This window comes from Panthera tigris, chromosome C1 (assembly GCF_018350195.1).
Source record: "Panthera tigris isolate Pti1 chromosome C1, P.tigris_Pti1_mat1.1, whole genome shotgun sequence".
Lineage (NCBI taxonomy): Eukaryota > Metazoa > Chordata > Mammalia > Carnivora > Felidae > Panthera > Panthera tigris.
In genome coordinates, this window is record NC_056667.1 from 13,614,122 (window position 1) to 13,630,585 (window position 16,464).

General features: G+C 55.5%; 1 protein-coding gene and 1 long non-coding RNA gene across 2 annotated transcripts in view; one reads left to right on the top strand and one right to left on the bottom strand.

Annotated features, from left to right (window-relative positions):
* The window catches only part of IFFO2 (intermediate filament family orphan 2), a 47,227-nt gene extending 35,138 nt beyond the window's left edge, over positions 1-12,089 (bottom strand). The window contains exon 1 of the mRNA XM_007083833.3: positions 10,758-12,089. Coding sequence (XP_007083895.2) covers positions 10,758-11,422 — 665 coding nt within the window. The 5' untranslated portion in view covers positions 11,423-12,089. The remainder of the gene's footprint in view (positions 1-10,757) is intronic.
* Positions 12,088-13,145, top strand: LOC122241162. The gene is made up of 2 exons (XR_006221158.1): positions 12,088-12,272; positions 12,908-13,145. It is a non-coding gene; the product is annotated as an uncharacterized LOC122241162 (long non-coding RNA).
* Positions 13,146-16,464: the final 3,319 nt, after the last annotated feature.

A 16,464-nucleotide genomic window follows, 5' to 3' on the forward strand; every position in this document is an offset into this window, starting at 1 on the left:
TGTAGACCAAGGCTCCCAGACACACGCGTGCACACACAAAGGCTCACAAAGCCCCGGCAGCAGACAAAGAGCCCCCCGCAGCGGGCTGGCATTGGGTGGGCAGAGGGACAGGGAACAGGGCCCCCCTCACAGCCCTGCCCTGCCTCAGATGCGGGGGGGATGGGAAGGTGAAAAAAAACAGCCATAAGGACTAAAGACCCAAACAAGAACAAGGGAAAGCGGGACAGGAGGGAGGATGAGAGGCAGCAAAATGGAAGAAAGAGAGCCAAGAAGGCCAGGAGGAGGGAGGGAGGGTGAGAAGGGGAAGAAGAGTGAGCAGGCAGGCCAGGCCCACACGTTGGCATGGCAACCTCGCCACCAGGCCTTTGACCAAGCTGTTCCCTCTACCTGAAACACCCTTCCCTTCTCTTCCACTCTTACTGGACCTCCGAGACACAACTCAGGCGACATCTCCTCCGGGAAGCCTTCCTTGACTGGCCCTAACCTGGCTCGGGTGCCTTCCAGAACCCCTGGGTTTCGGGCACTGCAGGGTCCCACCCAGAGCTCCAAGGCTCTCTGGTCCTGTGGTCTGACTTTGCAATAAGCTATTGCAGTCAGCCTCCCCACCCACCGCCCCAACATGGCCTTCTGCCCATTACCACAGGGGCAAAAAGGAGGTGCTGAGAGGCCCTGGGAAGATGTACCGACCCTGCCCTGAGAGGAGCCTGTCTGCCGGGGAATTTCACAAGGTCCACTTAGACCAGCAGTCTTCCCCTCCCCCAAGACGGCAAACAGGCGGCAGCCAGCCAAGTACCGTCTTAAATAACCCAAGTAATAAAAATGGCCAATTAAGAGGGCGGAAGGCAGTGTCTCCACTGCGGGGGCGTCTCTCCATCACGCAGCAGATGAGCGGGGGGCTGTGTGAACCAGGCGCATCCCAAAGTCGGAGCACGCAGGCAGGCCGGCCAGAATGCACTCAGCAGGCATCTCAGAGAGAGCTCTGAGAGACAGCCCCCGCCTGGGGCAGCCGAGCGGAGGGGCTCCTGCCCAGGCGGGGGTCCAACTGCCCTCCGACCCCCGCCCCTGCTCCTTTCCCCAGGACCCCCAGCCTCATTTAATAACAACGACGGCGGCTGCCAGCGTCCGAACACCACCATCCCACTGGCTTTCCCTGCCACCCACGCACAGGACTGTCCCCACTTCTCAGAGGAGCAAAGGACTCTCTCAAGTTCACATGGATTTTAAGCAGCAGAAACTCTCCCACTTCCTTTCCTCCCAGCTTTCAAGTGCCACACAAGCGCCCTTCCCCGAGCTATCTCGTTTTGCGGGCTTCTGTCCAACATCAACATCACGGCCCGTCTCGGGGATCCAGTGGGGGCGTGAATGCAAAGGCAAGGGAAGGATGGGACATCTCCTGGGGCCTCGAGGAGCCCCAGGCTGCCTGGGAAGCTGGGGAGGAAAGGGCAGAGTGTGTAGGCAGGACCCAGGCTTCTAATCATCCCCCCACGCCCGCAGGGCGAACACTCAACAGTTTATAAAGTGTTTCCGCAGACATCACTTCATTTAACCTTCCAAACGGCCCAGGGAGGTCAGAGGTACTGTCCCCATTTCACAGGAGTGACAACTGAGGCTCAGAGCATGGAAGCTACTTGCAGTGGGCACATGTCCCTTCGTGGAGACAGCATAGAAGGTTGAATCTGGAGCCTGACTTCCTGGGTTGACATCCTGGCTTCCCACCTGCTACCTGTGTCTGGGCTCAGGTCCCTCAACGTCTCTGCAGCTCAGTTCTATCCTCTAAAACGGGGCTAATGACAGCACCTAATGCATAGGGTTAGGATGAGGTCACATGAACCAAAGGTTTGTAAACCGCTTTGAATGCAGCTTGACAAAGAGTAAATGGTAGATAAATATTTGTTTAATTAATGAATTAATATTTATTGTGCCCTTACTATGCACAGGTACTATCTGAGCGGGTGCGTGTCAGGTGGCATCGTCACATTTGCCTGTGTCCCCACACTCTGAGATCCCGGCTACGTCTGCTTCCCCCCAGTGCCCAGCACGGGGGCCTGGCGCACAGTGGGTGCCCAGCCACGGTCAGGAGAACAAAACCTCAGCTTCTCAGACACCCACACCCAGCGGGCTCATCTTCCCCAACGCGAGGCACGGAGTGACTGTCACAAGTTCCCTGTACCCAGGCAAAGTTTATGGAACCAACCGAAAGCAAAAGTTAGGGAGACCCAAGCCCAGGGCGGAGGCCCGTTTCCCTGCAGTCACCAGAGTGCCGGCTGCTCTCTCCTGCTTGTCACCAAGTGACGAGAAACCCTGGCCCCTGCCCTGGGAGGGTGCAGGTGCCGGGTACGATCAAAGGAGCGTTAACTTCTTCTCTGAGACCCACATCCAGCTCCTGGCTTTGCCGTGTGGCTTAGAGTGAGTTACTCTTGTGCCCTGAGCCTGGGTTTCCCTCTGCAGAGATGGCACAAGGTTTAAATCAGAGCAGGGGAAAGTTCCAGACAGGTGATAATACGTGCCCCCTGACCCCCCCGCTCCTCCCCCTGCCAGGCCCACCGGCTCCACTGTGCCAGCCTCTGTGGCTGACCAGTAACTGCTCCCTGCCCAGAGTCCAGTCCCCGACCAGGATCACCTCCAAAGAGCAGGGGGGCTAGGCCGCCCTCGACGGTGGCCCGGGAGGCTCATCTGCCTGCCATTGCCGGTGACTCACTGGCTTCTTGAGAAATAACTACCGTCAAGTGGGAGCGGGAAGACTTCCCGGCACAGCAGCCGCCTTCTGTTCTGCCACCCATGGTGGCAATATTGTGACAGGCGCTGGGGAGACCCCACGCCTCAGCCTGCCTCCTCACCCCGGACCAGCCTTCCCCAGGGCGGCAGGAACCTGGCCAGCCCGTCCGCCCCGAGGAAGAACGCTGAACTCGGGGTCTAGAGATGCAGACGGGACTTGCCACAACTGCCTCACCTGTCAGAACCTCTCACCTGCCAAATGGGCATAATTATCTCAGCTCTTGGGGTTGTCTAGTAACGAACTCTCACTTATTTAAAGAAGCCATCACAGGGGCACCTGGGTGGTCTGTTGCTTAAGCATCCGACTCTCGGTTTTGGCTCGGGTCACCATCCCGGGGTCGTGGGATTGAGCCCCGCGTGGGGCTCTGTGCCAAGCATGGAGTCTGCTTAGGATTCTCTCTCTCTCCCTCTGTCCCTCTCCCCCACTCGCTCTTTCTCTAAAATGAAATTTTTGTTTGAATTTTAAAAAATAAAGACCTCATTACAGAGCCTAGCACATAATAGTTGCTCAATCAGCGGAGGCTATTAAGTCATTATGGCTTATTTTTTAAACCTCTTTCAGAACGTTCTACACTCCGTATTTGGGTTGATTTTTACAGCAACCCTGGAAAGCAGGACTCGTGAGAAAACTCCATTTTATGGAGTGACAAACTGAGGTGCCAAAGATTAAATGGTGTGCGGATCTGAAACCACTCCAACAAAGTTACAGAGAGACCAGGATTGGCAGTGTCCTGGGCCAGCCCATCCTCCCACCGCCCCCCTTCCCCGGCGGACAACCGGAAGCTCGGATCACAGCACAGCCAAGCCGGGACCATGACCCGGACTCCACGGGGCTCTGGCCGTCCCCTTGCCACCCGCCAGGGGACTCGGCCAGGCCACAGCCCCTTGAGGGAACCAGAGGCCTTCACCAGGTTTACTGCTGGGTGACAACTACCCTCTCTTGTATCAGGAACTAGGGCGAGAAACCACATCCTGCCCAGGAAGCCGAATGCCCCGTGCCCCCTGAAGGTGGGCGGGCACGGCTCTGGCGGGCAGGCGGCAGCCTCACCAATCCTCACCAGCCTCCCGTCTGGCCCGCGCAACCCGCAATGCCCATAGGTTACATGACACCCAGAGGCCGCTGGCAGGGACGCTGACCGCCCTCCCCCCAGCCTCCGGCCTGGCTCTTGACTTCGGCCCACAAAGCCGGCACCACTCACTTCTCAGGGCACCCACGTTTCTGCCCCGTGAAATCCTGCCGTGGAACTCTTACAGAACTTCATTTAGACAGGGCTGGAGCTGCGTGAGCCCATTCACCCGGCCCCACAACCTCGGCATAGCGATGAGGAGAAAGACCCAGAGAGGCAAAGTGACTAGGCCGATGTCACTCAGCTTTCAACCCCTGCGCCAGGAGCCCAGCATCTAGCACCGGGGGATGGGTGCCATTCAAATATGGTCCAACTGACGCGTGGGGCCGGGAGCGCGGGTCTCCCGACTCCAAACCAGCCCCTTCCCTCCACGAGCTGCGAGATCCCAGATATATAGTCTGTGGTGGCCACCAGCGTCATCTGGGCCTTGTGTCCCCTGGCCGCACCGGGGGCCTATCACCACACAGCGGCCAGGCGCAGGGCCCTCCCTCACCGCAAAACGCTTGCTCAGCATGGACTCTGGCCAGACCCGGGTTGGGCTCGGCCAGTACACAGACCTGGAACCGGCCCCCACAAGCTTCCAGTCTGTGGGGGAGCAGACATCCCAGGCAATTGTGATTCAGGGTATGGGGTGCCGTGATGGGAGAGGTCGTGGGCGCTCAGGAACGCCTGATAGAAGAAAGTCAAGGAAAACCAATGCATCCCGGTCCTGAGCCGAGGAGACGACAGCGTCTCCTCCCCTGTCCCAGGCCTTCAGCCATCCATGACATGGGAAACAAGCAGAACACCAGCCGGGCTTCGCTTCCCCGATGTGATCAAAAGCCAGGACTCCAACTGCAAAGTCCACAGCCTCCGGTATCGTGGACACATGGCACCGTTTAAATCGATGCCCCTAGAAGTCAACGCATCTCCTTGCGGCAAAGAGCACGTTCAGATTCTGGGTCTACCCTTCTGTGTCCTTCAAATGCCGACACGTGTGCGGATGCGGGCCAAGAGCCTACAGAGACTGAGAGCGTGTGAGTCCGTGTGTGTGTGTGTGTGTGTGTGTGTGTGTGTGTGTGTGTGTGTGTATGCGTGTGTGCACTGGGGCAGGGGAGGGGGGCAGGGGCCTCGCATCCGGTGGCCAAGGCAAAAGCCCCGCCCCACATTCCTCAGGGAAGGAATCTTCAGCGTCAGCTGTCTCCAGGCTTCCTGCTTCCCTTTCTTTTCTGGGACCTCATTCCCCTCCCTCTGGCTTGAGGCTCTGAAAATCCCTCCCAACTGTGTTCCCAAAGAGAATGCCGGCACAGCCAAGAGACTCTAGGATACCCAGAAGCTGGATGGAGGGGGTTTGTGTGTTTCTTTCAATGAAGGTTAGAAGAAAGGGCGGGGGGTGGGAGGGGGGTGGCCAGAGATTTCCGGAGGCACAAATCAACCGCTAAGAGTAGGAAGAACACCCTCCTTAGATGCTGGACAAAGAAGTAGCCCTTTTTCCCTCCTCCCCCAACACCATGTCTGGCGCCTTCCACGGGACAGAGAGCTGCGACTCGTCCTGAAATGGGTGTGCTGGGCGGTCCAGCATTGTGCCGGGAAAGCCCTGTGAAATGAAGGGAACAGACATTGCGCAGGAGGTCAGAGAGGGGACCAACCCTGAACCTACCGAGCCCCAGGTGCCTTGTCACCGGGGCTCATTTATTCCTCCCCGATTCCTAGGGGAGCAACATTACTCCCCCTCTTTCACAGAAAGCGGTGGCTCAGGCAGCTCAGAGAGGTTAAGCAATTGCCCACAGTCACACAGAAAGTGGCAGAGCTGGGATTTCAACCTTCTTTCCACCATCCCAGGCTGCCTCCCGGAAAAACCAGAAATAAAGAATCCATATCGGTGGCAGCTTCAGAAATAACAGAAGTGGCAGGGAACGAAACCTTCCAACCAGCTTTCCGGGGCAGTCTTCTGGCTTTGGGGCACTCAAGGGCCAGCAAACACCTGCTCAAGGGCCTTCCAGGGCGTGATGGGAAAAGGCAGGGGACACTCCAGCTGGCTCACCCACCAGCCCTTCTTGGAGCCCTTCATTCAGGCCCCCAGCCCAGCCCCTTCCGGCTCATGATCAGAAATAGCTGTGACAAAAGTCCCTCCCATCCCTGAAAGTAGCTTTTTAAAAAATGCCTAACGGCAGACACAGAAAGGTGGAGAGAACTCTCCCAACACCCAACCCCGGGCAGATGATGTGGGCATCACCTCAGCGTGGTGGGGAAAGCTTTGGACAGCAGGCTTCCCAACTCAGCTTTGTGGGTCAGCTCCCTCTGGGCCTCAGTTTCCCCACCTCAAAAATGAAAGTAACTCAGCTGAATCAGCAATTTCTCTTTTTTGTTTTTTCTAAGCCGTAGAGCCCGGTTTTCCAATTGAATCCTCCTCAGAAGATCAATATGACAGCTCACGGAAATGGAGCTTCTGTGGTTGATGAAAGCCAAACCCCAGGTGCTCGGCACCCCCGCTCACTGTCCCCAGAATTGCCCCAAGGCTCCGGGGATCCAGAGGGCCCATGTGGGAACCATCAGGATCCAATGATCACTGTGGTCCCTTCCTGACTCTCAAGGGAAGCTCCGATCACCCAAATACCAGGTTAAAACAAACCAAGCCCCTCATGCTGACTTGAGTCAGAGGCACAGACACTTAGCGACCTGCAGCGGGGAGGGAAGGAAACCAGACAGTTCCAAACCACACTGGGCCTGGGGCAGGAGAGGGGGAGGCCAGGACTGCCATCCCATGAGGCAGGAAGGGCCCTGACCCGGACCCCTTGGAGTCACAGACCGAAGTGTAGAGTGAATTAGAAGGGAAACCCCCTCCTGTAAAGGTGGAGGGCCTAAGGCTCAGAGAGGGCGGCAATTGGCCCGAGGTCACACAGCGCCTAGTAGCGGAGCCAGACCTGGAGTCTGGGTCTCCTGGATGTGATGCAAAAAAACCCCCACGTGTTTAAAGTTCAGATAGATCCAGCAGGAATGTCCAGGGAAAAGCCCCCAGCCTGCAAACTCAGAACAGGATATTTTGGTGGCACTGGGTGGTGACAGGGCAGAGATGTTTGTTTTGGTTTCCAAATCAATGCTTGACAACCTTGTTGGCGTTACAGTTTCGGCAACCACATTTCACGGTAAAGAGCTCAGAGCTGGTTGGACCAAAGGGAAACTAAAAACCGTAGCGAACAGGCCAGGGGCTGTGGTTTGGGTTGCGTGTTTCCAAAGCATGGCTCCTATACCACCGATGGCACATGAGATGATCTGAGGCGGTTCACAAGTGACTCTTTGTGTTTACAGTCTGCCGACTACAGAGGTGAGCGAATAAACAAAATGTGGTCTGTCCGCACGGTAGAACGTTATTCACCAATCTAAAGGAAGGTACTCCTGGAATTTGCTACAACATGGATGTACCTCAAAAACACTGAGTGAAAGAAGCCAGGCACAAAAGACAATCTATGGTATGATTCCATTTCTATGAAGTGTCCAGAAGAGGCAAATCTATAGAAACAGAAAGCAGATCCGTGTTGCCTGGGCTGGGTGGGAATGGCGATTAACTGCCATTCCTCTGGGGGGGACCAGAGGAAACCCGGGAACCTTTTCTTTCCTGGCACAGGTGCCTTCCAGTGCTCACGGCTTGGGGCTCCATGCTAGACATCCCGAAAGGATGTAAAGGCTTCAGTGGCCAACAGTGCAAGCAAACCCCGTGGTCCCATCCCTCAGACTGTGCCTTCTCTCATGGACAGGGGCCCAGAAGTGGGCCGGGAGTTCTAATGCAAGATTATATTTTGTCAAGACCTTCTGAGATCATCTAGCCCGGTGGTTTTTTAATTTTTTTTTAAGTTTATTTATTTTGAGAGAGAGAGAGAGAGAGAGAGCAGAGGTAGGGGCAGAGAGAGAGAGAGAGAGAGAGAGAGAGAGAGAGAGAGAATCCCAAGCAGCCTCTGCAGCACAGAGCCTCAACTGAGACGGGGCTCAGTCTCAAGAACCATGAGATCATGACCATGACCAATGCAGAGTCGGACGCCTAAGAGCCACCCAGGCACCCCTAACTTTTTTTTTTAAGTGGTTCAGATGCCTGCCCTCCTCCCAAGAGAAAATTCTTATGAGAAACCCAAATACAGAAACAGGTAAAAACAGAATGCTACTTGTATACATTTATATTGTAAGTTCAAATATAGATATTTCAAATATAACCATTCTGAATTCAATCAGTGAAGTTGGCGAGGCTATTTTGATTCATTAACACTTAGAACGGGGACTACAGATGACAGCACCACTTTCCATTTAATTCTGTTTCCAGTTTTGGCTGCAGAGTTTCACGAAAATCCTGACTCACACAGATAAGTAGCTACAAATGGGAATGGTTTTTAGCGGTTTGCTCTGCAATGTCAGAGTACTCTTCAGACAAATAGAGAAGGCAGGAGGGTGGCTCTAACTTGAGGCCAACTACTAATACGTTAGTGTGTCGGTGGACTTCAAGGAGTTAACGTGAACTTAAAAAGTGAGCACATGTTGGGGCGCCTGGGTGGCTCAGTGGGTTAAGCACCCGACTTCGGCTCAGGTCATGATCTCACTGTTCGTGACTTCAGGCCCCGCGTTGGGCTCTGGGCTGGCAGCTCGGAACCTGGAGCCTGCATCGGATTGTGTGTCTTCCTCTCTCTCTGCCCCTCCTCCCCCCCCTCAAAAATAAATAAATGTGAAAAAAAATTTTTTTCAAGTGAGCACGTTTAGAACCATATTTAACATTTTAATATAATTTAAAATATTAAGTCCCATGTAATATTCAAGGACCGCCCCCCCCCCCAATAGCATCTCTAAGGAAGCATGAGGCTTCAGAGAGCATGGTTCTAACCCACTCACCCCTCACTTTACAGAGAGGGAAGCTGAGTCCCACAGAAGGGAGTATATTTGCTTTGGAAAAATCCAAAAACTTGAGCCCCGAATCAACTTCAGAAAAGATGCGCCTCCCCGGTTCACAAAAAAAAAAATGGAGGAAGGGAAGGTGCTCGTGCAGCCCAGAGGGTGGGAGGAAGGCACCCACACTCCACCTGCCTCAGCAGTGGCCATCTCATTCCAGGCCAACGCCAGAGGCTGACATCACACCCCACGCCCTGGGTGCAACTTGAACAGAGCATTGCTCAACGCCAACCTATCTCCCTTTGAGATTGGGCACGGTTTTTCCATCTCCTTAGTCGCCCGGTCCAAAAAAGCACACACAATAAAACAAACACGGCACAAGCCTGGGGCATGACGACACAATCAACAGTGGCAGACAGAAGGGCCCAGCCCTCCGTGTTTCACCATCGAGAGCAAGTGCCTGTTCCCCTACCCCACCCCGGCGAAGCTGCCCACAGAGGCAGAGGTAGCCTTCCCATGGCCATGGCGGGCCACCAGGCCATTCTCAAGTCCTCAAGAGAAGACCAGCCCGGGAGAGGAGCTCGTTCCCCCAACGGGGTGTAAGACCTCCCCGCTGAGAGTCAGGCCCTGCCTGAGACAGACCTGAGACTTGGGCCTCTGCTCCACGCTGGCCTGACACAGTCTCTCGTCTGTAACATCAACGGATTACTTCTCCCCTTCTGCAACCCTGGGTAGATTGTATTACGCCAGTCTCTCTAAATGAGCAAACAGGCTTCCAAATGGTTCAACAGTCTCCCTGGCGGGTGATGGAGCCGGCATTTGAATCCAGCCCAGTGGAGGAAAAGGAAGGAGACCCACACCTAGCTCCCTGGGCAGACCTATGCGAGCCCCAGGACTCAAGGAGTAGAAGGAAAGATCCTTCTCGCAACATGCTCCAAACAGAGGCTCCCAATGTGGAGAGCTGCCCATGCCGGGGACAGCAGAGGGCCCTGCCCCCACCCAGGCCTGAGAAGCTACAGACAGACCCCTCTCCTCTTATTGGAAAGCTGAGCCATCAGTCCTGTAGGCCAGGCTGCAGGCAAGCAGGAAGCAGTGTCAGTGTCCCAGCTGGGGAATCAGGACTGGGCAGGAATGTGCAGGCTGGTCCTGCAGGCAGTGTGCCCCCCACACTAGCCAGAGATGGTGGTCTGGGTCCCTTCAATGTCTAGTTTTCAGCCCAAGGTCCTCGCCTCCTGTGGGCCTTTAGGGCTGAGTCTGTTGGGGCTCAGTAAGCCAGGACAGTAGTGGGGTGGGGAGAAGAGGGATGAAGAGAGGCATTTTTAAAAGCTGGTGGCCAGTCTGATGTAGGCCCCGCCACCTGGACCTTGCAGAGCCAGAGCAAAATGGCAGACTCCGGCCCTAGTGGGTAGGGACAAATCTACCCATTTTCAAACATATGGTCTCATTTAATTCAAGGAACAAAACAGTAGTTTGGTTGAGTTTTTTCTTTTCACCCGCAGAGGGAGAGGAGCCCACCCCCTACAGCCTTGGAAAATACCTAGAGCAGCAGACAAACTAGCCAAAAGTCTTTCAATTCACTAGTCGTTCAAATCCTGGTTTCACCACTATCAGCCAAGTCACCCTAGGCAAGTCACTTGCATCCCTGTGCCTCAGTTTCCTCATCTACAAATCGGGGATAAGAATGCTTTACACTCTGCGTCGGCGTGAGGATTAAATGAGATCACCTAAAACACCAGTGGTTATTATGTCACCTAGAAAGCAACCTGCCTCGACCAATGACAGCGCCGAGGTGTCCCCTATGGTAGTCAGCGCCAGCCCCCATTCTTGGAACTAGATAACTGAGTTTTCCAAGCGCGTGTAGGGCGCCAGGCAAACACAGCTCCCAGCCCACCTGCTAGGACCAGCTGGCCGCCCCCGGCCCCTCCCCAACGCACGCATTCCGCGGCCTTCGGGACCTGGACGCCCCCTCCCCGGGAGCTGCGCGGGGGAAGGGCAGTCTGCACTCACCTCCGCTTGTACTCGTCGCGCTCGCGCTTCACCTTGGCCAGCACGTTGTAGAGCGCGCGTATCTCCGGCGTGATGGTGTCGATCTGCACGCCCACGCCGTCGGGATGCACCCACGACACGCCGGGGCCCTGCACCGTCTCCACGCCGCCGCCGCCCGTGCGCCGCACCTGCGTGTAGCTCCAGATGGTCCCGGGCAGACGGCCGTAGTGCTGCGGGTGCGAGCCGCCGCCGGGGGGCAGGCCGCCCAGGGCCACGGCGTTGGCGTTGGCGCCGGCCGCCGCGCCGCTGCCGCTGCCGAGCCCGGCGCCGGCTGCGGGCGGCCGCAGAAGCTCGGGCCCGGTCTGCACGGCCTGCTCGCGGGAGAAGGTCTTGTAGCGCAGCCGCCGCTCGCGCTCGCTCTGCTGCTGTTCCAGCTGCTTCTCCAGCAGCCGGTTGCGCCGCTCCAGCTCGTGCACCTTGGCCAGGAAGCAGCGGAAGCGCACGTTGAGCCCCTTCAGGAGGTGGATGTTGGAGCCCAAGTCGTCCCGCAGCGCCGCCGTCACAGGCGACGGCCCCGGCCCGGCCCCGCCGCCGCCGCCGCCCCCGCCGGGGCAGCTCCCGCCGCCGCCGCCCGGCGGGCAGCCGAAGGCCAAGGCCATCTCCCCGAACAGCAGCGAGTTCACCATGCGCCGGCTGCGCGGCTCAGGGCCCCGGGCCCGCGGCTCCAGATGCGGCTCCAGCTCCGGGCAGGGCTCCCGGCGCGGCCGGGCCAGGGCGGGCGCGGGCTCCAGCGCGGCCGGCCGGGCGGTTCCAGATGCGCGCCAGATGCGGCCTCCGCAGCGACGGCGGCCGGACCGCCCCCCGGATGTGGGCGCCGAGGCGAGGGACTGGACTCGGGGCCGCGGTGGAGGCCGCGAAGGCTGCGTGAGGTGGCGAGGGTCGCGGGTCCCAGCTCCGCGGCTGTCAGAGTCGGTGTGGAGGCTCCGCGGCAGCGGCGCGCAGAGGACTCTCGGCCGGCACTGCCCCTCTGCGGCGGGCCCCGCCCACTGCAGACATAGGCCCCGCCCCTGCCCTCGTCCCGCCCACCCCGCCTCCCTCTGCGGCGCTCCCCGAGACCGAGGCCCCGCCCCCGAGGCCCGCAGCGCCGGGCCCCGCCCAGGAGGCGGTGGCTCCGCCCACCCCCGCTCTAGGCTGCTTTCTGGGCTGGGTGGACCGGCTGTCTGCAGCTCTGGCTCCGCCTGGCTCCCGGCTGGACCACGCCCTCTCCCGCGCCGAGTCCCGCCGCCCGGCCCGGCTCCGATTCTTTGCCTGGGGACACGGACCGCAGAGCTGCACCAGGCCCGCGGTTAGCTGGAACCGCCGCAGAGCCAGCCCGGCCCCTTAAAGGGGCCGGCAGCCGGCGCAGCGCACGTTTCCCTGTTAGAGCGCCCCTGCCCCCACATCCTCTCACAAGGAGGCTCCGCTCCGGCTCCCTACTCGGATTCCCCCGGCCCCAAATTCCCACGGGGTGTCCCGGAAGGGCTGGGGAACCATAGGGTACGAAGGTGCATCCACCCCCCACCCCCACTCCAACTTGGGGCGGCCTAGATCGACCTTCCCAGGATAAGGCAGCGCTTCCGCTGGCACGTACCCCACGCGGTGGACCAGGGCGGGCTTCTGCACCGCTTGCCCCCGCCTATGGGCGCGAGTTCGTCGTCCCAAGATCGACCTGGGCACTGGCGAGCTGCTGATCCCCGGGTCCACTGGGGAGCCCAGCCGAGTGGGGGACGGCGGAGGTGGGGGGGGAGACTGAGCGAAGACCCTCCCGGAAAATGACATCCGAAAGCTCAGCCTTGGGCTGCTGCTGTTTCCGGCCCTGAACGAGACCACCTTTCCACCTCTGCACACTCGCGCGCAGAGATGCAGGGGGCCCCACGCCTGGGGTGCATTTCATCCAACTGTTTAGGGGGCAGCAAGGGGGTGGAACCAGTGTGAAGGGCGGAGCCAACCCGAGAATTCAATTCATTCAGTCTTTTCTACCACCCTAAAGAACAAGCTCTCCAGCCTCCTGCTGTCTCTTGAACCAGTTTGCAAATATCTGTCATCATTTTCTTAATGCTAATAATGGCTCCCCTTATTGAGTGCTTCCTATATGTCAGGTGCCAAACTTAGTTATTATCTCCATTTTACAGAGAAGATCGCTGAGACCAGAGGAACAACAAGCCATCCCCAAAAGCGCCTGCTGTAACCGGCAATCCTACCCTGCTGGGCTCCTGTGCATTTTCCCACTTGATCCTCTCCATAAACCTCAGAGGGGAGGTGGCCCACACCTTTGAACGCCTGTGGCTTGCACTGTGTACCAGACATGTGGCATGTTCCAGATTCTTCCAGCTGCATTTTTTGAATTGCAATTTAATTTTGTCTCATTAACTTTTGTGTTTTGTCTCGTGCGTAAGCTTGAGGGCAGGTACCCTGTCTTACAGGGACAATGGTTTGGTGTCCTCAGCGACAAAAGAGACACAAAGGCGGCGTGGGCTTGTTCCGGGATGAGGTTGTGGCTGTTGTGTTAATCTGCTGCTTTTGATTTGGTCATAAGAGCAAAGACCCTCCCCACGTTTCCTTCCCTCAACCGCAGCTCCTTGCTCCCTGCCAAAATGGTCTCACCTTGACAACACTCAGCACCAAAACTCACCTGTCTTGAAACCTCTCTCTGCTTCACCCAACCCAGCGTGGTCAGTTTTCTTCGCTCTGTTCTCTCAGCTCTTGGTGATTTTGTTTATCTAATCGAAAGAATCAAGACCCCTTGGCCTTAAAGCAGGAGTTTGAGACCCCCTCCCCCAAGGAGGCTGTGGATAGAATTCATGACACTGGGATGGGCATAAGTTATATCTTTATTTTCATTAATCTCTAAATGGTATTTAGCATCTTCTTTGACCGTGAGTGCAGGGAACCGGTAGAAGTCCCTGTGATTTGTCACTAAGGGAAGTCAAAGATCTTTTCATATCGATATTATAGTTACTGTACATATTTCAAAATATGATTTAAGCTACCACAACTCTGAAATGAAGATCATATTAGACCCACCACTAAATCTTATTGGTGTGTTAGTGAAGAAGCACTATATCACAAACTGGTTCAAATTTTTTGTGATTGTATTTTAGTAAAAATTGTTTTATTATCCTAACGCCATTTTTTTTTTTTTAAGTATTCTTAGGGCTTCTGGGTGGCTCAGTTGGTTTGAGCATCCAACTCTTGATTTTGAGTCTTGATCTCAGGTCATGATCCCAGGGTCATGGGATCAAGCCCTGTGTCAGGCACACGGAGCCTGATTGGGATTCTGCCTCTGTCTTCCTCTGTCCCTCTCCCCTGCTCCTGCTCTCTGTCTCTCTGTCTCTCTCTCTAAAATAAAATTAAACAAAATTATTCTGAAAAGAGGTCCATAGGCTTTACCAGATGCTCAAGGGGCCTGTGGAACGGAAAGGGTTAAAAAGCCACACCTGGGGAGTGGCTCCCTGCAGCCTGTTCCGGGAAGAATATGTCCTACCAGCAGCATTGTCCTGGAGTTGGGGTATCAGGGGCACCCAGCCCTGTCCTGGGCGCTAGAGAGATTCAGACATTCTATGATCATTAACTGAACCCTTGCGTCAGCACAGGCTCTCTGCTTGTCAGAAGGCAAGAGTTTAAGGAATGCCAGGAAAGCTAATGAAGGCTACCAGAAAGACCCTCCTGAGGCATGGGAGGGGTGCGAGAAGGGACACTTGGCCTGGAGGAGGTGGCTGAGTAGAGAACCAGAAGATCTGAAGGAAATGGAGGAAATCATACCCAGAGGGATTTCCAACTCAGCTGTAGAAATATACGTACAAACAAAATGGCTAGAAAATGGTGCTGTGGCCATAAAGGAGCCAAAGTGAGATGTGTGTCTTGCTTTTTATGGGTAAGATGAGAGAGGAGGCTAACCTGATGTCCTTCCAGTAGAGTGACCAACTGTCTTCATTTGCCCAGGACCCAGGGTTCCCCTTGATGCAGGACTTTCAATGCTAAAACCAGAACGTTTCAGAGAAACCAAAACAAGCCCTTATAGCTCTGGCGACTTCTCAGGCCAGAAGTCTTGGTCATCAATGTCAGCCAGATGGGGCTCAGAAAGAAGCCAGCCTAGGGGTGCCTGTGTGGCTCAGTCGGTTGACTCAGGTCAAGATCTCACAGTTTGGGATGACAGCTCAGAGCCTGGAGCCTGCTTCAGATTCTGTGTCTCCCTCTCTCTCTCTCTGCCCCTCCCCTGCCCATGCTCTGTCTCTCTCTCTCTCTCTCTCAAAAATGAATCAATATTTTTTAAAAATTAAAAAAAAAGAGGGGACCTGGGTGGCTCAGTCGGTTAAGCATCCGACTTCGGCTCAGGTCATGATCTCACAGTCTGTGAGCTCGAGTCCTGCATCGGGCTCTGTGCCAACAGCTCAGAGCCTGGAGCCTGCTTCAGATTCTGTGTCTCCCTCTCTCTCTGCCCTCCCCTGCTCATGCTCTGTTTCTCTCTGTCTCAAAAACAAATAAGAACATTAAAAAAATTTCTTTTTAATTAAAAAAAAGAAAAGAAGCCAGTCCAGTGTTCCCAATTTACAGACAATAGCATCAAGGTCCAAAGAGGGGTAGGGACTAGGCCCAGGTCACCCGAAAAAAAAAATTGGTGGCAAAACCTGGCCTAGAACTCTGGTCCTACCCTCTGTCCAATGTTCAGCCCTCCCCCAAGCTTGTCAGTGAGGTCAGTGCTTCCATCCGTTCAACCCTGGACACCCTCACCTCGCCATCCATCATCCAGAGAGAACACAGGTGACTCTTTGCTGGGTGGGGGGATCACTCAGACAGACAAAAGGAATATCCCCAAGAGGGATGCCAGCCTCCACTCTCTGAATTAGGATCGGTTTTCTCCTCAGTGAGGATGGGCATAACTTCACCCACGGGGCCCTTTTTATAGTCTCTGCCTCCTTGTCACAGCCACCTTGCCTGCCCTGTCAAAGTGCTGGGGACACCTGACAGGCTCTCAATAAGCAGTTGCTGAATGAATGAATGAATGAACTGATAAATGAATGGACAAACAACTTCATTCTCCCCACCCCATTCCTTTGGCATTTCACCTGGTAACTATCCCTCATCCTTCAGATTCCAACCTCATGCACAAAACCTCTGTCCTCCCAGCACCCTCCGGGTCAACAACCTTGAGCCAGGAACACGTCAAATTCCCTATAGCCCCACATCCGGGCATGATGCCCAGCACATAATAGGTGCTTCACAGAGATGAGTTCAGGCAAGCAAATGTGCTGTTAATACGAGAGAAAACTCCCGTCAGGTGCAGAGTAGGCGCTCAATAAATGTCAGATTTTTCTCACTTTAACTACAGTTCTTGGTTTTACAACCATCCAGCCATAGTTTACTTATATCATTTGCCCATTTCAATGGATTTTACTAACCTTACCAAGCTGCGTGACCATCACTACGAATCTGTTTTAGAATATTTCATCTCTCCCAGTAAGATCCCTGGTGCCCTCTTACTGGTATTCCCTGTTTCCACCCCCCTGCTGAGGCCACCGCTGATCTACCTCCTGTCTCTGTGGACTGGCCTTTTCCGGTCATTTCATATAAATGGAAACATAAAATACATAGCCCTCGTGGATCATTCCTTGTTATTGACAATCTCTTTTTATTTTTGTTAATTTATTTTAACGTTTATTTTTGAGAAACAGAGAGAGAGCGTGAGTGG